At 37.4% G+C, this 23,531-nt stretch overlaps 1 protein-coding gene across 1 annotated transcript; it reads left to right on the top strand.

Moving 5' to 3' along the window:
• Positions 1-208: 208 nt before the first annotated feature.
• LOC135471277 (E3 UFM1-protein ligase 1-like) lies at positions 209-22,828 on the top strand. The gene is made up of 17 exons (XM_064750448.1): positions 209-290; positions 2,195-2,340; positions 2,648-2,774; positions 3,126-3,240; positions 4,216-4,346; positions 4,590-4,648; positions 5,578-5,724; positions 6,228-6,403; positions 7,058-7,228; positions 8,058-8,166; positions 13,383-13,641; positions 15,114-15,280; positions 16,970-17,100; positions 18,409-18,489; positions 20,408-20,496; positions 20,725-20,936; positions 21,322-22,828. The coding sequence occupies exons 1-17, from the start codon at positions 217-219 to the stop codon at positions 21,465-21,467; spliced, it is 2,340 nt and encodes a 779-aa protein (XP_064606518.1). The 5' UTR covers positions 209-216; the 3' UTR covers positions 21,468-22,828.
• The last annotated feature ends 703 nt before the right edge of the window (positions 22,829-23,531 follow it).

The following is a 23,531-nucleotide window of genomic DNA, read 5'->3' as shown; positions in this document are numbered from 1 at the left end:
CATATGCATTAGTCAGTGGTATAAGTTTGTTTTGTTATAATCATTGAGGAATTGATAGAACTGACAATATAAATGGACTGTCACGTTTTGATACATTTTAACATTTATCAGGGAACAGTGTTCATTAAAGTATCCCCATCCCTTTCTTACAGAGCAGGCTGTCGGAAGTTAGCTCCCTTTGATCACTCTCTTGCCTGCAGACGACAAAACGACAACATGGCAGATTGGGAGGAAATTCGACGTCTGGCTGCTGATTTTCAAAGAGCACAGCTGAGCTCCACTGTTCAAAGGTGTGTATAAGACATTCCTTGCTTTCATTTAACCTTTGATACTGATTTTATACATAAATAACAGAGATTTAGATAACCTCATGTGTATTTCTAACTGATGTCGTTGTTGTTGTGGCTGATATGTGTGCTGTCACTTGCTTTCTACAAGATCCATATGTTGCACAACTACCCTAACTATGTCTTAAAATTGTTGTAGCCTGTCACCTGTGTTTTTAGGATCTCATTTAGGGTACACATGTAATTTTGGTTTGTGTGATTTTATGTCACACAATCGTTAAATCGACTCCAAAATGGCAGAACGTGCCGATTTTTCGTGTGGACTGAAAAAAGATGGGTCTTTTTTATCACTCCTGCAAGTTAAATCCATTCCTGAGAGGAAATGTTGTTGAACTCCACAGGAATATTTCCATCTTGCTCGTTGAAATAACTTTGTGCTGTCACTGTGTGTAGGGTTTACCAAATCTCGTAACCACGTGCTGAAAGATGCTGAAATCAACCTAACATCTCCGGCCATAGGTGGGAAGGTCTTGCAGCAACCTGCGGATGGGCCGTGGGTTTCGCCCGGACTCTGCCCAGTTTCCTCCCACCAGAATACTCGCAGCTGTCGTATAAGTGAAATATTCTTGAGTAGGGCCTAAAACACCAATCAAATAAATAAATAAGTCAACCTAGCAAGACAAGACCGTGCAACCAGACTTAAAAGACAACTTTAGCAATGATTTCATCAGCCATCATGTATGTAGAATAGAAAGAACAATTCGCCCTGTCAGACAAATGAGAAAACTGAATTCTAAAGGCCTGTGACTGTCGTGTGCACATCTGCTTCGTTATCCATGTTTTCTGTGGCCTCACATACAAAACGGATTTTGGATGCTCCCAATGCATCTTGAGTGCACACCCGCGATTTTGAAGAGACAATTACATTTTATCAGGTTTTCTGCATATAGCTAGTCTAAAGTTGATTTAAACTTGCAGGAGCGATCAAAAAAACCTATCTCTTCTCAGTCCAGCCAGGAATCGGTGTGTGGCACTGTTTAATTTGGAATTGATTTAACGGCCAACTTTGTTCCGCAGAGTGCCTAGCAGATAGAACCTACCGGGTTTTTGAATTTTAAGGATTAAATGTTGAAGTAGATAAATATCCAAAGATGTTGAAAATAGGCCTCAATGTTTAATTTAAGTAAACTAATTGTAATTTTCATTTGTGTGATTATATTGCAAGTAAACTGTGTAAATCTCTCAGAAATGCCAGAATCCAGGTTAGCATAGAAAACTGGATGTGGCCAAATTTCTTGGAAATTAGCCATTTTTTGCATTTCAGCCATTGTCAAATTAGCAGTGGCCTTTGAAGTTTAAGGTTGTAGCCACTTTTCACAACCAATAAAACAGCAACACATTCTGCTTGGCATTGTCAATTTTCCCACTGTTACATTAATGGGTATCAGGGCACGATGCAGAATTTCAATGAAACAGATATTTGATGTAGTAAACATGCAGCCTCTAGGATAAAGCATTTTCTGTCAAGTGAAGATTAGCACCCACCTCCTGTGAATTGCGAGATCTCACAACATGTCTTTAAAAATAATGGCGACTGCCTGAAATGCAAATGTGACGTATTGGAGTGACACTTGGCTTGATACATCTAACCTAAGTGCATTTATAATTATGTGGAAACGCCAGTGTTTCCAGCCTGGCTTGAACAGCATTAAAATGGTTTTCCATGAAATATATAGAGGATCACTTGCTTTCCACCAATATGACTTACATTTACATCTGTAAACTTAAATGTTGAAAAATGTGTCTTTTCTGAACTCATAAATTGCACCACCGTAGTAGTGAATCATCTTCAGTAAGGTGTTGAACTCAAAACAAATGAAAAAATAAGTACATACATTTATTTGTAGATTATCTGAGAGAAACTGTGTGGAAATAGTCAACAAACTTGTGGAGTTGAAACTCATAGATGTTTTACACACCCAAGATGGAAAGGAATACATTACACCTCAGAATCTGTCAAAGGAAATCAGAGATGAGCTATTTGTTCATGGTGGTAAGTGTTCAGATATAGTCCTGTTAAATGTCACAAAGCAATCGGCAGCATTTAATAACTTTTGCACCATATTTTAGATTTTTTATTTATCATGAACGATGTTGGAGTAGGTTCTGGAATAACTATATCATATATTACCCAGTGCATTTACTCATTGTATTGAGTGACATCAGGTAGCTTTTTAGATTTTTTCGTCGTCAGATTCATCATTTTTAGACATTGTCTAAATATGTATTTATCGGAAAACTTACTGGAGCTGTTTCATGAAAACTGTCCCAAACATTTTTAACTGTTGTTTAACTTTCAGGACGCATCAATCTGGTTGAGCTACAACAAATCCTGAATGTGGATTTCAGTCATGTGGAGAGTAAAGTCAGTGAGATCGTCAGACATGATAAAAACCTGACACTCATTCTTGGTCAGCTTATTGACATGTAAGAAGTCATTCATTGCTTTTAGGAGTATCAGAAACTTAGAGAATGAACTTTAATGTGTGGACATCAAATGCCACTACTAATATTATAGTTTCAAATGGCCTTTGCTGCCATTGTTTTTTTTGCAATCACATATTGAAAATACCAAATTCATTCATCCTTATTTTTTATCAACAAATAAGGAAATAATTTATTATCAACATAATTACTTTAAGAATGTACTAGATGTGTGGAAAAAGTAAAATGCCACAATATTGAATTTTTTTGTGTGGAAAAAAGTGATATCACATGTGTGAAAGTTTGTTTCAAACTTTGATTAATTTTCTTTTGTACATTTGCTTTGATATAAAGGACTTATCTGGAGCGTTTGGCTGATGAAGTGAATGACCGTCTTCAGGAGCAAGGTCAGGTCACTATTGCTGAGCTGGCCAAACTGTATGACCTTCCTGGACAGTTTCTCTCAGAGGTAAACAATGTGAAGAATTATGGTCTGGCTTGTTGTGTTAAAAAGGGAACAAAAAAAATCTTGTTATATTTCTAAATGTAGTATGTATATTTGTCTGAAATAGTGAAATAACTTGTTTGCATAATACATTACATATCCTTGTAGCTTTTAAAGATTGCACAACACTTTTACACAAGCAATTAGGCAGAACTTGGCAATAGAATTATGTGTTAATGCGATAATAATGAAACTTTTTGACATCGTTTTAGAAGTGGTGTATCCCTTCAGATTATTTGGTTCCTAGCAGCAGTTTATTTCCCCTACCACAAATGATAGGCTGTGCCTCTGTCATTAAAAAATAAAGTGAAAAATATCCACATGTTCCATTAACACTAAGCCATCTTTCTAGCATGATCAGATGGATTTTGGTGACATTCAAATTCAAAGGGGCAAAATAAACTATGACTGTTGAATTCGGAACATTTTAATAAAATGGCAGATTAAGAGGACTTGAGATGTGTATGTTTTGAGTCAGACAAACAATGATGACAAACATATGTTTTTAAATCAAATTGACAGAAATATTGAATGAGACATTATTTGATTAATTCTGTGAAAAATGCCAATAGTTGCCTTTTAAGAGCCCTGCCTTCTTCACCGTCTTTTGTGAAAGAAATGTTCAAAGCCATTATCAGCCACAGTGTTCAACATCACAGTAAAGACAGCATGAGTGTGTACGGGATCTTAATTATTCGCTAAGGTGTTACGGCTTCTGTTCCTTACATTGAAAATTGTCAAATACCCTACTTTTTGAAATACATCTGAACATGACATTTTTTTTTAAACAAGACAGATCATGTACTGACAGGAGTAAGCTCCCTTGGTATCACAACATGTACTTTTTTTAGGACTCTGATGTAAGCAAGATTCTTGATGCTACCACAATTTATAACTTTCCACATCAGATTGAAAGCTATTAAAATCTGTTTGTTGCAGGTGATTTTAGAGCAAGTGGGCAATACGATTCATGGACATGTGGACAATTACAACCGTGATGTGCTTTATACCGATGCGTTAGTAGCAAGACATAAGTCTAAAATTCAAGGAGCATTCAGCGCTGTTACCAGGTATAATAAAAATGCTTATTATTTTTAAAGATTTTAAATTTTAAAGAAGAAGTACAATGTTCCTTACTTTAAAGTAAATCTTCTGTAAGGTTTTTTAATGTTAGTTCTTGTGGCTTCTTTCATGTTTAAAGCCATATACATGTACATTTTGTTGTTTTATATCAGTTTATATGATAAAGCAGTATTAATTTCAACATAAATTTGAGTTAAATTTCAGTATCTGTTTTTTGTATGTGTTATCAGACCCACATCTGTGCACAGTGTAATGCATCGGTATGGCCTACAGGAACGTCTTTTCCATTGTAAGTACTAAATTATTCATTATTCAGAATCCTTAACAACTCTTCGGTAAAGTGAGTTTAAAAGATCAGAATATTTATTCTATTCTTCTATAAGAATATTGTGCTGGATATGCGAAGATGTAAGTATTTTATGGTATATAGTTGATTGTTAAAAAAATGTAAATGCAAGTGAAGCTGAACTTGCTGCTGATTTGTATCTTTACGCAGTGTGATTGTGAGATTAAAGGAACCTGGGTATTGGCTGCTGCCTACCAGCTAAATGTTTCACGTGTTGAGCATACAGTTTGGACATGCAGTTAACATGGTTTTATTTCGAATGATCAGACACATACGATTTAATCCCAGTGTCAGACATGGGGTTTATAAAATTTCGTCTTCCGTGTCTCCCACCTTCATAAAACTTCGTCAATAAATTTTTCATAACTTTTCTTATAAATGAAGCTGCCTGAATGTACAATAACCTAGACAGTGGTTTTAGAAAGTTACGAGAAATATAACTTATGAAATTTGTGAAAGTAGCCCAAGCTGATGCAGCTGTGGTTGGAGGATAGCTTTTAGGGCCATTTATCTGCTCTAGCATGAAGTGTGTTGAAGATCAATATTGTCCTGTTGGTGTACATATTGAATTCCCTTATTGCAAAATGGGAAAAGTTTATTAGTTATTTGCCAGGAGCTGGTAGTTTACTCGGGCACATATTTGCAGGCACAATATTAAACACCAATCGGCGAAATGGATAAAATGAGTTGTGAATGATGCACAGCCTTATGGCTTTTTTTTGGTTGTACAGACACTTCAGTTGAATTGAAATTACTGATTAGTGAAATACTAATACTGATGTGACAGGCTGCTGCATTTGTACTGTTGTATGGTAACTGTAAAAATGTAGATAATTTTGCTCATGTGTCCATGTGCTTGTTTCCCTCCCCAGCCGTGCTTGAGGAGTTGGTGAGTTCAAAGAGGTTGGCAGGTTCAGTTTCTGGTGGCAGACAGGAGAAGGCCACATATATCCCTGATATTTACACTAAATCACAAAACAACTGGATCGACTCTTTCTATAAGCAGAATGGGTATCTAGGTGAGTTCATCAAAGTCTCACAGCTATGATAGGACAATCCAGCTTTTGGTTATATTTTTGTGCCCGCCCAGTCTGAAAGTATTTAGGGGATTAATCACTCTTGGGCGTCTGTCTACCTGTCCATTTAGTGATTTTGTTTGCCCATGCAAGCTTTTTTTTTTTTGTTTATTATTTGGAAAAGCTTTTCTTTTGTGATAATGTATATCTCAGATGTGGTGTTCAGTGAGAACTTACAGTTCTGTACTAATCACCATGTGGTCATCGATATACATATATGGCAGTGCATTATGAGGGTTGACTGAAGACGTTTGTTCATTGACGTCTGCAGGCTGTTATACTAAATCAATATGTATAGCTTTATTATGCAACCAGGATGGGTATAAGTATGTCCATGTGGTTTTATAAAATACTTTCATTTGACTTAAATATCTGATATCTGAGATACTGATTCATTATTTGTTTTTTTGGTGTATGATATTCTATCCAATTTGTTTCTTATTCAGAGTATGACAGTGTTCGTCGACTTGGAATTGGTGATGCCAAGAGTTTTATCCAGAAGAGGTTCAAGGGTGAACCTATACTGTATCTGAGTTCGTGCTGTGCTGGCAAGTCGCTACAGGAGCAGGTAGAAGCCAGTGTGGAGGAGTCACTGTCGCAGGGATTATGGATTGATATCATGGTAAGAGCATGGCCACGTTATCCTAGAAAACTTAGTACTGAGTGTAAAGCTGATCAATTTATTTGATTTGATAGGAGTTTTACCCTGCACTCAACAGTATTTTACTTATACAAGGGTGGCCAGCATCATGGTGGGAGGAAACCAAGCAGAGTGCAGAGGAAACCCATGACAGTCTGCAGATTACTGACAGACCTTCCCACATGTGGCTGGATAGGAATGTGCTGGACTCAACGCAGTCAAATTGGCAAGAGGCTTCTGGACCATTTTGCTGTGCTAGAATGCTAATCATTTGGCCACTCAGACCCAGAGTAGAAATTTTAGGTTGAGTTCATGTTTAAATGTGTATGACATGTTTTGTGATTCATTTGATAGGACTTAGTTTTGAGAAATTTGTCAATAGAAATGATTTATTTATTTGATCAGGTGTTAAAGCTGCACTCAAGAAACTTTCACATATTTAATTAGATTTATGGATAGAAGAAATCATGCGGCTGAGTACTTCAGTTTAGCCACCAATGAAACATCTTGAATGTGACAATAAACAACAATCTGATAAATAATTTAATACTAATAATTGTGATGATTTCATAATATAGTGTAGTGTATCATCAGTCAATTAGTCAGTGTATACAAATTGACCCCTTGCATTTTCAGCCCCTGTTACCGTCGGTGTTTTCAACAGAAGATGCCTCGATACTGCTGACTGGCTGCCTCAAGAAACACCCAGATGCTGTGTTATTCTGTGATACCATAGCTGCTAGTAACAAATTCATCACGGAGTGTAGCAAGTCATTTACCCATCTCATCAACAAGAAAGCTGACAAGGTGAGAAATAATATTTAAATAAGATCTTTTTATGATGGGCTGTGTACATGTAACTCTAGAAATAAAGTTTTAATCTGGAATTTTACAATGCCAGGCAATGTGCCATGTTAGATCAAGCAGAAACAGGATGTCGGATCACTCTTACTTCAATATCATGGTTAAAAGGCAAACTGGGGATGTAAGTTATTGATCAAAATCAATGGTATTGCAGCACTTTTGATTTTCTCAATGTGTGTGATTTTGCTTACTTTGAACTACGATGTCTTGGGTATGCAACTGCAGCAAAATAAAAGGTGTGCTTTTTGAAGTTCATGTGGAATACTTGATCGATGCTGATATACGTTTGGTTTGGTGTTGTTTCAACATAATTTATAATTTGTTACATATCAGATTGGAAAGATTTACAGCTATAAGGAATTTTTAATTCAAGATTTTTCATATCATGTAATTTTGAGCATTGGTCTTATTATTCCAAGCGGAATGTTGAGCGAAGTGGTTAAATCTTGTCTTCAAATCACTAGAACACAGGACGTGCTTCAGTTCCAGTCTGGCACAGGGAATTTGTGAATCCCTCCAACTCTCTCCATTTGTGTAGACTTTGTACTAATAAACAGTTTATGATGCTCATGTGACAGTTTATATCTGTATGTCATATATGGAAAAGCTCATCTCTATATTGCCAGTGATCATTGGTTTATCCACAGGTTTGTGCTTTCATGCCATGGGGTAGGTGAAATTTCTTAATTCTGCCATAAAGCAACAGTCAAGATCAAACCAAATCATATTTTTTAAGATGTAGTGTTCATGTAGGATCATTTTATACCTTCAGGAGGCTAAGAATAACCCGTCTCTGTTCACCTCGACCAGTCAGGCCGGTGGTGCTAAGGTTGAGGATGGGAGGGAGGATAAGAAGGAGCAGAGGAGGAAGAGGGCAGCAGGTAGGGCCACTGTCAGGGGATAGGGGAACAGGCAGTACTTCACTGCTTGCGTCTGGAAGTGCCACTGTCAGGATGTATGTGTGGGCATTACTTCACTATTTACATATTGTAGTTCCACTGTCAAGGGATACAGGAATGGGCAGTACTTCACTATTTACATCTTGTTGTTCCACTTTCAGGAGATATGGGAACGGGCAACACTTCACTGTGTGGGTCTGGAAGTGCCACTGTCAGGGGATACAGGGATGGGCATTACTTCACTGCTTACATCTTGTAGGGCCACTGTCAGGGGATACAGGGATGGGCATTACTTCACTGCTTACGTCTTGTAGGGTCACTGTCAGGGGATACAGGGATGGGCATTACTTCACTGCTTACATCTTGTAGGGCCACTGTCAGGGGATACAGGGATGGGCATTACTTCACTGCTTATGTCTTGTAGGGCCACTGTCAGGGGATACAGGGATGGGCATTACTTTACTGCTTAAGTCTTGTAAGGTCACTGTTAGGGGATACAGAATGGGCAGCACTTCACTGGTTGGGTCTGGAAGTGCTACTGTCAGGGGATACAGGAACGTACATTACTCCACTACTTACATCTTGTAGGGCCACTGTCAGGGGACACAAAACAAGCTATTCAAAGCCTTGCAGGCAATTTTAGTTTTGAATTTGCTTTAGTTCATGGAATGCCTGGCTGGCAAATGAATGCCCTCTCAGCTTATATTTTATTTTCTGCAAGTATTTTCTTGTTTTGGTCAATAATTTTATTTGTGTATATTTTGCGACATTTTGTCACATTGTTTGAGACCGTTAACTGTGTGTTCTCCACTCCACTGAGAATGTTTTCTCAACTAATTAACATAGCAATTAGTATAATTACTTGGTAATCACAAAAAAAATAGAAGAAGAAAAAACAGAAAAAAAATGAATTGAGAACAAGAAACAAACCTGATTTTGTGTTTATGTACAAATTTGATATATGAATTTGCATATAAATGCACCTGTAAAATATCAGAATGAGCAAATTCTCTTTTTGGATGAAAAAAAAAGAAAAATTAAATCCTACTTTTGGAATATTTGCTCTGTGTTAATGTGATGGTCGTGTGTAAGAGGATCTACTTGTAAAGGGTTTTCCATAAGGATTTCAGGGTTGTGGTTAACTGTCTGGCTAATCAGTGGTATACCACGAGTGATAGTGTGTCAGAGGTTGACATCCAATAGGCCCTCTTCAGTCAGATTGTATGCTCTCGTACTTCACCCAGGCTAGCACTGTTGTAACGAGTACAATTATTCGGTGTGATAGTGTTTCTCATTAAAGAACAAGATATTTTCATATGCTACCATTTAGCTATTGATGTGTATAGTTGAGACAGTTTGAAAATATTTATACAATGGAAACCGGAGCCAGAAACTATGTGTGGGCAACGGTAACTTGTATCCAAAGTGGCCTGGGAGGTGAATGGGAGAGAGTGTCAGTCAATACCGATGTTTTCTTAACTATTGCTGTCAGCTACAATAGTCTAGACACCCTGTAGCCAGTTTATGCTGTCAAATTTGCTCATTTGCTGGTTAAAATGATGTGATTTGAGGTTTTTATTGAAGCTTAAGGAACATGCTGGATGGACGTATTGAGGAGAGGGCCTGAAAAGTGAACAAAAGCAAGCACACAGTTTTGCTGAGACGATTGTGAAAGTTGAAAAGTCTGTGTGCTTAAGTAGGAGTGGCTACTGTGGGTCATTAGCAGGGCGATGAAAGCACTATCCTATCCCCCTTGTGGGACAGTGTTGTTATTGGGCCTGGTATACACTCGGTTGTCACACCACACCACACACAGTCCCTGATCACATTGCATATATCTTCTGTTGACCAGAAACATGATCTTACATCTACAGGTATTGTATCTTCTGTCAGTAATAATGTTGTATTAAGTTCTTCTGTTCCATACAGTGAACTGTAATCTAGGATTTGTAATAACACAATAGTCAATTAAAAGCAGTAATATTTCATACTTTGGTCCTAGAGGCAGCAGCAGTTTTATTTTAAAAAATTTCAAAATGGAATAAAGATAAAAACAAAACAATCTTTTTATTTTGTATGATCTTGATATTTTTATGATTTTCTTGTTTTTCAAGGCTTTCTTATCATGTTAGTGTGTCTACAGTAGGAAAAACTGCAGAGATAGTCGACATTTTCCACAAATTATATCATTTTCAGGTTTAATTTTTATTTTTGTACCCTCCTCCAACGTTGACTAAAAAATAATTCTGACACTATTAAAGTGCTACTGTTCCATACTTAGATCCATGATGACAGCACCAAAAGTGTATGCTTTTACTCTAAATATGACACCATTAAGAGTGCTAATATACCATACTTTTGTCTACCCTATGCTGTATGGCATATAAGGAAAACTTTACCAGAGTGCGTCAATCTACTATTAAATAAGCATAGAAAAACTGCAAAACACAGTCGCTTAATATAGCCTCAGTTTTGATTTTTTAAAAATATTTCAGCATACCTATTTTAAAGTTTTTTTTTTCATCCTTACATGTTCTGAAATATTGATTACTTTTTGTCTTTATTTAATTGGTGTTAATGCCATACTCAAGAATTTTTCACTTAGGTTTTGACGCTTAGCTTCACGGTGGAGGAGTGCCCATAGTAAACTGCCACACTTTGCCAGGTACTTAACAAAGCCCCTGACTTAAAACCATCATTGGTGGTAGCGCTTTAACTGGGTGTTAATTTATGCTTTTGCATATGCTGATCTAGACAAGTTTAGAAGAAAGTGGAGAGCCTGTCTGTGTGGTTAACTTTTTTGATTAATTAAAGTTAACTTACAGAAATTAGACCATATTCAGGTCGTTTGCACTCTACATGTTGTTTTATGCAATTTTCTTAAAATTTATATTTAATGTGTTACATTTATGTGAATTATGAAGTGTAAGATCTTCTTTATTGTACGTTGTGGCCATCTCAATAAATAAGTGGACATGTGTATATATTGTATGCAGTAGAAGAGTGTCACGTTGACTGTTTCTCCTCATTAGCATGGGATCGGAAAGGATTCTTTGTTATTCCCTAGCTGAAAAAAGGGCTAAATTTGTTTGATTCATGTGGAGGGAATACAGAACAATAATGTTTGATCCAGAGTTTATCATCATGCATATGGTGAAAGCCTCGTGTTTTCTGATAGATACTACAGTGAATGTTGTATTTTGTTATCTTTGTCCGGTGGCATGCTGGGGGGAGCATGGATTTGGCGTTCCTTGTTTGGGTGGATATTTTTCTTGGCTGTCGGTGTTGTAGTCTTCAGTTTGGTGCTGAGGCTGACTTCGAGGACATCTGATCTAGCTGTTAATTCCCTGCCCCACCCGCTTGCCCTGTGGTGGCTGACAGTGTGTATAAGTCACAGACAATTAGCCTGTCTTAAGAGGAGGGCTCTAGTTTTGTCACCTACACACTACCATACATAGCACCTGCTTCCTGCTAAAACCCATCGTCCCTTGCTGGCTGAAGACTTGAAATCAGAAGAACCTATTAAACATTTTGATTGAATCTGAGAAAGAAAAAAGATATTTTTGTGCAAAGATCAGCTGACAGTATGACACCTGTCCATCGGATCTTTTTCATGTTCCAGCTGAAATGCGTGCTTTTGTCGATTGCCCCTGTGTACTGTATCATATTTCACAAACTTAAAATATAACTTCAAATTGTAGTGTTGTGTACTTCCTAAACCCGGCTGGTCTGTGTGTTGTAGATTGTATGTTTTTATTAGGGATAAATCAAATACCTGCATAAAAGAAATGGTCATGTTCACACATTGTGCTAATTAATCCTGAGATAGGAAATGCACAACACATTTTGTGCTGTAAGGGACAAATCTGTACTTTTTTGGTCATGTGTTGAACTGATGTAGATGACATAGATTTAATCATCCACTGTGGTACATAAGCCTTGAGCTTTACCGAGCTGATGTAGATCACATAGGTATGGTAATCCCCTCACTACCAACACCTCACCTGTTCTGTTGGACATTCTTGTGATTAATCTCTATACTTCATGTGGACTAATCGTTAATTCTAACATCGACAAGGTGTGAAAAATGCATGTTTCTCAGTTAATTACCGTTCATCATCAGCATGCATTGCTGGCGTTCACGTCACAAAGTGAAGCAAGTAATAACATCCTTACTTTCATGGGAGGATGTTTTGTTTGGAGTTTAGGACTGTTCCACAATCAGTTGACGTTCAGGTGTGTGATTTAGGATTACATCCCCAAAGTTGCAAATACTAGCTTTGATGGGCTAGTAATGTTTATGGTTAATAAATAGTATGTGAGTAGTTCCTTTGCTTATTTGAAATTAATCTCCATTTTGTTGTAATAAAAAAAAAACCAAAACAACAAAAACAACCTTATCAGTAGACCGTGAATTTGGAAACCAAAGTTCAAACCTCCATGGCTGAGGTGGTTAGTGTGCCAGGGCAGCACAATGACGCAGGAGCCTCTCACAAAAGGGACTGATGTGAGATCAAATCTAGCTCATGCTGTGTTCCTCTCCGGCCTTATGTGGAAGGTATGCCAGCAATCTTTGGATGGTTGTAGCTTACCCAGCCCAGTTTCCTCCCATCTTAATGCTGACTGCCGTGGTATAAGTGAAATATTCTTCAGTGGGATAAATAATAGATAAATAAATATTTGCCAGTCATGGTGATCTTGGGGGGCCTCGCTGGCTCAGTTAGTTAAGATGTTTTTCCCACTAGAGCCAGTCATTCCCTGAATGATGACGTCACAGGTGACCCAAATCTGCTCTTTCTGTTTCCTCTCTACGTTTATGTGTAGAGATTTTACAGGTACCTTGTGAATGCTGGTGGTTTTATGTCCGGCTGTCTGGGTACCCCACCCATAAAGCATTAAACCAGCGTCATATATTTAAAGTGAATCATTCTTGTTTAACGCGAAATTAAAGATTTCCAAATCATTATTAGGTGGATTCTATGCAGCGTAATACTGAGCTGTAATTGAAAATTAAGTTGTTCCTCTGGCTGCTAAGTACATGTACGTGTAACATTGACATTTCTGAAATAGTGGACGTGATAAGCTTTTTTTCATTACAGTGAGATAATAAGTTAAATTTGAGTGGCCTGTTATGACAGATCTTTTGGGACTGTGTGACTAAATCATTCAGAGCTTGAGCTATCTGTATTTGTCTGCAGCAGGGAGTGGGAGTACCAAGAGTGGAGGTGGAGCCCAGGGGAGGGAGATCAAAACCAAGTCTACCAAGAAGAAGGGAGGGAAGAGACAGGAACGGGAGGATAGTGATGAGGAGGGGTCGTCCGCTGTGTCAGACAGACTCCCCAGGGTAGAACTGGAGTTCCTGCGTGTGGAGGAGATAGAAGAGGAGCTGAAGAAGCAGCCCTTCACCAGTGAGTGTCCAGAAGACTTCATGACAGAAATAGCCAGACAGCTATATAGGTAGGCTTATAATATGTCTGTAGAAAATCTTTGTAACAGGTCCAGATTGAAGCCTGGGTGTTGAGATGCTTGTATTTCAGTCGCCAGGTGCGGTTTAAATCTCAGCCCAAAACTTATGTATTCCCCTACAGTCTCAGCTTGTGGGGCCTTGGTGATTAAAAGCAGTTGACGGCGCTCTTGTGTGAGTGTGTACAGTCCTAAGTTTGTTGTAGATCACATGCCTTTCACCAATATTTTTTTTTAGTTTAATTGTACGTTACCAGCAGGAAAGAAATTTAGTAAATGGTGGCATGCAGTGGGTAGTACAGTTTCCTCCAAGCAGAAAACCCCCCAACCTTGAATATTTATTTATTTCATTGGTGTACTCATGAATAGCTCATCTATATGATAGCAGCCAGCATTATGGTTGGAGGAAACTGGGCAGGTCCCAGGTGGACACTCGCGACCATCTGTGGGTTGTTGACAGACCTTGCCATGTACCATGTACGACCAGCAAAAGCTGGACTAAGGCGACCACATTGGTGGGAGGTTCCGTGGCCATTGTGCTGCACTAGTACACAACACCATCTTGAATATGGGTTTGAACAACAATCAAATAAATAAATAAATAAACATTTGAGTTTTTAAACTGTTTTATGGAAAACAGTTAAATGTTGAGCTCTCTGGATTCTCGAACCCATGAACTAGACTGCTGTCATGCAGGTGAAAAATTCTTATCAAGTATGAAGTTAACAACAATCAGATAAATAAATAAATAGATCATTTGTCTGTGTTCATTCATTCTGGAGCAAACAACAGTCATGGAAATAAATAAATTAACAAATTCATAAATCACCTGAAAGTGCTTCACAAATGTCCCAAAACTCTAATTTTGTTATCCATAACAAATCAGATAAATAAATCTTGCCTTGGTGTACTGTAGTCTGCTAGTCTCTGCTTCTGCCATAGGTCACTTTGAGCATTATAGCTTACAGACTCTGAAATGATTACTGCACATTCTTCCCTTGAAAATGTGCGTAAAAATTTACACTTTGTCAGTTTCTTTTAAGTGAAATAATGTAGATTTGGGGAACTGATTCAGGAATGTTGCAGGATTATTTTGATGTGATTTTCCTTAGAAAGTTGTAACAACACAGAAAGTCACTCCTATGTTTACGATGAAGATCTGCTATATGTATATTTCTGTGTTCACCAAGACACTGGGAAATACCCAGTGTATTTGCTAAGTATCTGGCCATGTATGGTTGTTACCTCATTCACGCTCTGTTGTTTGTAGAAACGGGGATGATCTTAGCAGAGAAATGAAAGGCTCTCATTGGGTTCCTCACATGTGCCCAGATCTCGTTCGCACCCAATTTACATCTGTACCTGCTAAGCTTAAAGTAGCAATGTGTGGAACAACTATGGTACTGACATGGCTCTGGGAAACAATTGATGTAATGTGTGCTTTCTGCCCTGCTTTGTCTTTTCAGACCACTTTCTAAACAGTATCAGGAAACGGCCAAGTCCATATTCCTCCAGTCTGCAGGTGCGGCCACAACATCCTCTCGCAAGAAAACACATGGGGAGCTTCAGGAGAAAATATCAGGATTGTGGACCAATGCCAGGCTTTTCGAGAAAGGAATTAAATTTTTTTCAGGTGAGTCCTTTGTTTTTATATACTTTATCTGAGCAGAGCTCATTCTCATCCGAGGGTTATGGAACATGTATGTGAGGTCACATTTTGACAAGCCTCCACAACCTTGGCAAATTTGACAGTTGTCTCGCAAGAATTCTCCATCACACCTCTCAAAACGGGGATACTTTCAGACTTGTGACTCGAAAAGTTGTCCATTCTTGTTAGAAAGGCTTTATGTCTTTACTGAGTTCAGGAGAGAACCCTTTGGGCTCCACCCCCTTACGAGGTCAATTCTTGATGTCCATCCAGCTCTGTGATTGGTTGAATCTGCTGATGGCCTACTCAATGGGATATATCCACACACCTCAACAGTGTCCTCAACATTGTTGCGTAATCTAGTTTACTCAGAGACTGCCGAACAAACCTTACTTTGGCTGCGTCTTATTGATAGCACTTGATTGTAACAGCCACTGCATACATCAAATTCTTGACCTCAGGCAACTCTACAGTATCCATTGCACTCTGTCAGTTGCCTAACTGTACATTGCATTTATTTAGGTAAGCATCCGTTGTGTTGTTTTGCCGGTTCACTGTTTTCTCTGAAGAAAGAACTGTGACTAAAAAACGAGCATTTGTTGAAACAGGTGGTGCATCACTTGAAGTAGATATGAAAAAATAAGTGATAGATATTGTTTCAAGTATTGTGATGACATTTGTTTTCCCATCATCTTAGTTTGGTATTAAATGCTAAATGTTTGAAGTGCTGGCTGTATGATACTTCAGTGCTGTGTACACTTATACCAAGAAGTCAGCATTGCCATAAGCTCCTCTGACACGTTTGGCCATTAAATCTCACTTTGATGAAAAGACCCGAAAACAATAGAATTTCTGACAAAAACTGAAAGTGACTCATGGTAAAAGTTTTATTATCTATTTACAGCTGAATTGCAATTCTGTTTAGGCTTCATTGTGTAGTTTAAGAAAAATTTATCCAGACGGTGTGTTGTACACTATGATATTAAAATCAACATACATTATTCGGGGTTACCAAGGTAAAAAGGATGACAGTTTCTTGCTGAAGCTCAGTTCTTTGTATTACAAGAACTGATTAATAGGTGAGAAGTGAGAAAGTTTGTTAGGTAAAGTTTGTTGTTCCCAAAGGCTTCGAGCACTGTGATTTCCTCTATCTATGAAATTGATTACAGCCAAATCTGGAGTGAAATTGAAGGTCCAGATACCAAAGGTATTTAAAGGTGACTTTGTGACTGTGGATAAAGAAATTTTATAAAATGCAACTTAAAATGATGCTGAAAAAAGGAATTTGTGTGTAAACTAAATTTTTTAATGGTAAACCATCATATTTTTTATTAATTTACTTAGTCTTAATTAGTTTGCCTTGATTAGTTTGTGTAACCCAAATGTTTTCTGGAACTAAAATGGCACTAGATATGGACCTACTGACTGCTGTTATATCAGTGAAATAATCATAGAGTTGAGGAAGCATTAGGTACCAATTAAATAAAAAAAATGTGCTCAGAAAATTTTGGAATTTCATCCTTTGAAAAGCAGAGGAGTGGTAGGAATGGTGTGCATTCTTCAAACACCAACATTTCTGTAATACCACATTTCATATTCCTGTATTGTTTTGTTTTTTCCCAACGAAGGTGTGTCACACACTGTAGACTCTCATTAGTAGTTCTTTGTTTTCAGAAGATACACAGTCACAGCTGATCAAGCACCTGCTCAGGACAGTTTGCTCTGACATCACTAACCTGGGTCTTAGTGCCCTGGCCACAGACAACATGCTGTCTGTTACAGATGAGAATAGCCTTACTCCAGAGGTAATTACATGCATACATAAGTCATGGCAAAGAGGTAATGACACAAACAAACCATCAATCATGAGGTAATTGCACACAAACTCTTTACTCAAAGGTAATTACACAATTTTATCCAGAGGTAACACACTTTGTTATCTCAAGATAAATACACAAATACACAATCCTACCACTAAGGCAATTACAAAATACACAATTCTATTGGCAATTACACAAATACCGTATCTTAACCCAGAGGTTAATACACAAATGTGCCAATTTTGTTCAGGAGGTAAATAGGCAGATACCCCAATCATACGCCAGACGTACATGTAATTACACATTTACCCCAATCTTTAAAAAAAAATAAATACACAGTCCTACCTCAGAGGAAATACACAAATACCCCAATCTTACCCCAGAGGTAAATACACCAGTCTTACCCCAGAGGTAAATACAACAGTCTTACCTCAGAGGTAAATACACAAATACCCCATTCTTACTTGCAGAGGTAAATACAAAGTTCTCCAATCTTACCCCAGGGGTAAATACACACATACCCCACTCTTTCCTCAAAGGTAAATACACCAGTCTTATCCTAGAGGTAAATACACCAGTCTTATCCTAGAGGTAAATACACCAGTCTTATCCTAGAGGTAAATACACCAGTCTTATCCTAGAGGTAAATACACAAAATACCCCAGTCTTACTCCAGATGTAAATACACCAATCCTACCTCAGAGGTAAATACACAAATTCCCCCATTCTTACCTCAGAGGCAAATTCACAAATACTCCAATCTTACCCCAAAGGTAAATACACCCATACCCCACTCTTTCCTCAGAGGTAAATACATGAGTCTTACACTAGAGGTAAATACACCAGTCTTACCGCAGAGGTAAATACACCAGTCTAACCTCAGAGGTATACACAAATATCCCATTCTTACCTGCAGAGGTAAAAGCACAAATACCCCAATCTTACCTCTGAGATAAACACACATATTCCCCCATTCTTACCCCAGAGGTAAGTACACACATACCCCACTCTTACCCCAGAGGTAAGTACACACATACACCAATCCAAGAGGAAATTGATGTGCCAATGTTACCACAGAGGTACCTAAATACACATACGCCAGTCTTACCAGCTGAAGAATTACAACTGATGCAAATAATTCTGATGTGCTGTAAATTTCTGCAGTGACTTTTATTCTCCACACGCCATTAGATTTATCCTCAAAGAGCATTACCTTAAATAAAATTTAAAATCTTATATTTGAAATCGAGAATTGATTTATCAGGACATTGTATCACTTTTGTTCTTTTTCAGGCTCGTTCAAAGCTGATTGGTAAATTACCAGAGAAGCCGCAGGCAATGATGAGCAAACTAAATAACACACTGGGAGGAAAGGTGAGTCTGGTGATTATATAGGACATGGAAGTAAATATAACTTGTGATAGCAACAGTGTACATCAGTCAGGCCATAAAAAAATCTCTATGAATTTTGTTACCTGTTCAGCGTTAGTTAGTTTAGCATCACATGTAGAATTAAACCAACCCTACATTTACAGTACTAAGCATGATTTCCTCCACATGGTAAGGCCCCTGCTAACACTTAAAGGAATTTCTTGCCATGTTCTTCATGATATCAAATATTATCATATTCACCACAGAACATTGTAATCTTTTCTCAGAAAACAGCTGAGGGTACCCATTGATTTGCTTCCAAAATTGGTAGTTCTTGAGATTATGGTATTGTATCGTAAATTGGTATGACTTATTTGCGACAAAAAGATCACGTGTTAATTTCCTGTAGGGGGAAGATGTTTACATGGTACTAAAGGAATCATTAATTACATTCTTTTGTGAATTTCCGAGTGTTTTGTAACAGCAAAGTAGATCATTGTGTGAAGGTCCTCTGATGTGGCTATGCCAGAGTATTTTTTTTCAAGCTGACACATGAAGTACTGAAGGAATGACTATAGATGCAATGGTTTTTTCCTCCTGTCAGGTAAATCCATACTAGTTTGGAGTTTGATAGAAAATATGTGTGTGTCGACAATTTTACATACATGTAACAATGTATGTCAAGCCTGAGTTTTTTTTACAAAACAGTTAGTCAACAATAGGATGTTGTAATTTAAAAAAAATAATAATTAGAATTACATGTACATGATGACTGTCTGTTTGGGTATCTGGTAAAAATGTCAATTCTTTATGTATAATGAAACTAAGGATAGTATTTATGAAAATACGCTCATCTATATGTCTCACTGGTTCAGCTGTGGATTTAAGTCCCAGGGTTTGTCTGGTACCTGACAGATGTCAGTGGTTTACCTCTGAGCACTCTTACTACTCATAAATGTCACAGCCATGGTAAAGGCCTGAGTGAAAAATTTTTGAGTACAGCATTTACAAACAAACAGTGAAATAAAAAAAAGACGAAAAAGGTGCATGTGACAGCCATAAATCCATTTGAAACATGCAAAAGTTTTTCTGGGAAGGATGAATTTTTACTTCCAAAAAAAAAAAAAGGAAAAAATTATCTTGTGTGAATGAAGAGAAATCTGGTGAATTTTATCTCAGATAGTTTCTATTTCTATTATTCACTTGACTGATACCTGAAGTGGACACAAACTATTGCTTTATTGGTTGCAATAAATTCAGATGGATACCACAGAATTTGACGCCTTTTTAACTCTGTCTTAAACCTTCTGTGTGTGTTTTGAGGCATTGTTATTCTTTAAAGAGATGAAGAGTTGCTTTCATTTGCAGAAAGTACTAAGTATTAATTTCTATTATTTTGATCATTCTAAAATGTGTATGGATCCGACAATGTTGACTATAACTGTCCCATAAGGGCCTAGATGATACAGAAATTCATTGTTCAGTCTGAAAGAGTTAGTGTATTTTTATGAATGCAAACAGGATAGAGAGAGTTGAAATATGGTACAATTACAACAACTCTAATGCCTACTGGTGAAGATTGCAGTGTATATACATGTACCTTGTTAACTGACAGACGTCAGCTGTCCTCAGTTGACTAGATGTCATTTACCTCACTGATCACAGATATCAACGGTAACTGATTTAGGAGCACCTAACACTTGCATCAAGTATGTGCTTATGATGACAATGAGTTTCTGTTTATGTACAGCCACCTGGATTCCTTCCACCATAATGCTAGCCTCCGTCACATATGTGAAATATTCTTGAGTACGGCGTAAAACACCAATCAAATAAATAAATAAAATATGTACAGCCATGTATCCATATTTACTCTTTTGCAAGTGACAACTGCTGATATGTTTGATTTTCTATATTTCAGAGTTTGGAAGAGTTTTTCACTCAATTTGATGCACTTTGCAGTGAATATTTGGGAATTATGCTCAAGAAGCCAGATAAAAAAAAAGAAAGGTAATTCTCACGGGTGCTTATTAAATGGTAAACAAGTCCAGCAAAAATGTCTGTAATTTCCCTAACCTTTTCACCTGACTGCTTTTGTGTAAGTGAAAAATTCTTGAGTACAATAATTGATATGAATGTTTTCATATTATTACAAAATGAAATAACACTAATATATGTGAAAGCCATTATGATACCTTCATGTTAATGTCACAAATAAATGTTGTTTGGTTTTGGCAGACAGTTGGTGTTCACTCACCGTCAGGGACTAGCTGAACAGTTACAACGGGAAGACGACCCTGCCATGACCCTTCATCTGACCGTGACGATCCTATTCCAGACCTTCACACAGACCATGGTCCACGCACCGGGCAGAGTCGTTCCTCAGATTATGCAGTTCTTAGAGGACAAGATGGAGAAGCCAACTCATGAAGTTCTCACTCAGTTTCAAGGTGAGTGTAATGTTGTTTTTACTCTACATATAGTTTGTTTGTTTTAATAAGCCACCTCCTCTCGATTGGTTAACCATTTTCTCACCGCCGACATATTTATTAAAGTTGGGAAAAAAAGCCAGGTTTCATGTATTTTTAAGTATACCACTTTGGGTGAAAATTTCATAGTGCCTTTGAATAAAGATAAATGAAATTATAAAGCTGATAGATACATCTATTGGAATTTTTATTTCCATGAACATATATAATGCATGTTGTCATATGTATTCGGTCTGACATTTATATTTTGATTTCAATTGGAATTGCCTGAGATTACATGTAAGTTATTAACCTAAACCGCTGTGCTGCTTGGAGCGTGTCCTGGTCACTTTTGTTCTTTACCCAGACCTGGTGGTGAGTCACATGAAGATGGGTGAGGAGGAGAAAGAGGCCAAAGCCAGATTATGCGCCACCATGTCAGAGATGATACCACAAGTCAGGGTCATTGCCTTGACAACCAAAAGGTCAACACAGACCACAGAAAATGATTAGTCCATGTGTGTTGCATCAATATCACTATAAATCTGCAGGTGTAAAGCAGTTAGGGTACAAGCTAAGGTTAATCTAAATACACATTTACTCACAGGGCTATGAAAGCCACATCAAGCTTTCATTTTTGTTTTGTCTCAAAATGTGCAGCATTTACAAATTTTACTACTGGTTTCTTTTTAGAACCACATGATTTTTCTTCTGCTAATCAGTAGGCATGAGAAGTTTCCTGTTTTGGAGGAAATCTTTTCTTTTTTACAAAAACGTTCTATTTAGAAAAATATTTTTTTTCATGCCATTGTCTGATTACTGAATTAATCATGATTTAATGTTGCTATCACAGTAATCTCAGTGATATCGTGACTACATCATCTTGTAACAAGCATGCCTTAACAGGGATTTATTTGTAGTGCTGCCTCAATGGAACACCATGCAGAAGGGTATGATACATGTACATGTATCGCACCCAGTCAAATTATACTGAAACCATGCAGACCAACGCTTGGCCTAGCAAGCACTAAACACCAAGACGATTCAAGATCTTTAGGCATCACCGAAGGTGGAACACATGTTTCCAGGTTAAGAATCTGACAGTAACTTGTTTGAAAATGTAATGAAAAGTATTTTTGGAGACCAATATCTCCTTTGGGTACTGTGTAGTGGAATTTGATCATGATGTCACTTTCCTCAAACTAAGCAGGGACTGAGAATCCTGTCTTTTCTATGTTTTTTTTGGAAAGCTTTGCTTTGTAGAAGCTCAATCATGTACTTTCATTTTTTCAGCGTAGCTTTCCTGCAGAGGAAAAATAGAGTTATTATAATTTCATCTGTTACACATGATTTTTAACACTTTGTAACAATAGTGTACCTATCAGAATCATACTGGCATTCAAGAAGTAATTTGAATAATTTCAATGTGATTGTATTGAAGTACCATATTGAACATAGTTATTCTCTGTGGGTGTCAAAATGAGTGATGTTGAGCATCATTGTAAAATATTGATAATCACTTTCTGTTTTCAACTTTGATTTGTACAGAATTGAATTATTAAGGAGCATGATTCAGTATTCTTAAGTTGTTGCCTTAAAATGCATGTATCATGTTTCACTCAAATGTGAAATATTTAGCAGTCAGATTATTACCGGTATATCATTTCTGAGAATAAATGTATATTCGTTGTCTATCCAGGGTGTTGTTTTCTTGCTGGTAAATGTATGGGGTATTGTTTATTTCATAGTAAATTGGTCATGAACACAACTGTCATCCTCATCAGTAAATACATTAATACATGTTCAATTTCCGACACTGAAATAAGTATCTCAAGACCAGTGAAACTCACACCTTAAGGCGCAAAGCCTCCGTGTTCTACCAGCTGAGGTACCAAGCCAGATGGGAAGCAAGTGACATTGTCATCTGGGAATACATTAATATATAATGAATTTCCCACAGTAAAATAAGTATCTCGAGACAAGTGAAAATATGGCTCGAGTGAGACTCGAACTCACGACTTAATGTGTCAGTATGTAGAAAAATATATATTGATGTATTCGCTGATGGTGACGGCAGTTGTTGTCGGGGAGAAAAATTAAAAATGATACCTTTTATTAGTGAGATTTAACGATTGGTTATTCACTTCTGTTTGAAACGCAATTCTTGTAGAGTCTTAGTCATAATCAGCCACTGACACTTACAGAGTTGATGCAGTTTTACCAGTAAGCATACGGTTATATTCATTCATTGATTCTTCCATTTATGCATCGTCAAAAATATTACTTTCCACGGTGGGGACAGTAAATCGGTGGCATTCAGTTAGTTTCACAGATTGAATGATATACATGTACAGGTATTTTCGTGAAAATATGGTTTTTGAGTATAATAAACGTGGTGAAATATCGAACTTAAAACCTGATGTATTGGTGGAGAAATGAACGAACTGCAAGTCCCGAAATACCAGCATGACGATTTTTACTGCCACGTAAAGCTTTGTTATGTACTCGATTTCACGACCTTGTTAAATCAAGTGCTGTGAAGTATCCTGGATTTAAATTATTTTAGCAGGAAGCTGT

Source organism: Liolophura sinensis, chromosome 1 (genome assembly GCF_032854445.1).
Source record: "Liolophura sinensis isolate JHLJ2023 chromosome 1, CUHK_Ljap_v2, whole genome shotgun sequence".
Lineage (NCBI taxonomy): Eukaryota > Metazoa > Mollusca > Polyplacophora > Chitonida > Chitonidae > Liolophura > Liolophura sinensis.
This window is presented reverse-complemented; position numbering and strand designations above follow the sequence as displayed.

Excerpts from the sequence above, each read along its gene's own strand:
- LOC135471277 (XM_064750448.1), top strand. The coding sequence starts at position 217 with ATGGCAGATTGGGAGGAAATTCGACGTCTGGCTGCTGATTTTCAAAGA. Across the intron at positions 2,341-2,647 it reads TGAGCTATTTGTTCATGGTG|GACGCATCAATCTGGTTGAG; the intron begins GTAAGTGTTCAG and ends TTTAACTTTCAG. Across the intron at positions 13,642-15,113 it reads ATAGCCAGACAGCTATATAG|ACCACTTTCTAAACAGTATC; the intron begins GTAGGCTTATAA and ends TTGTCTTTTCAG.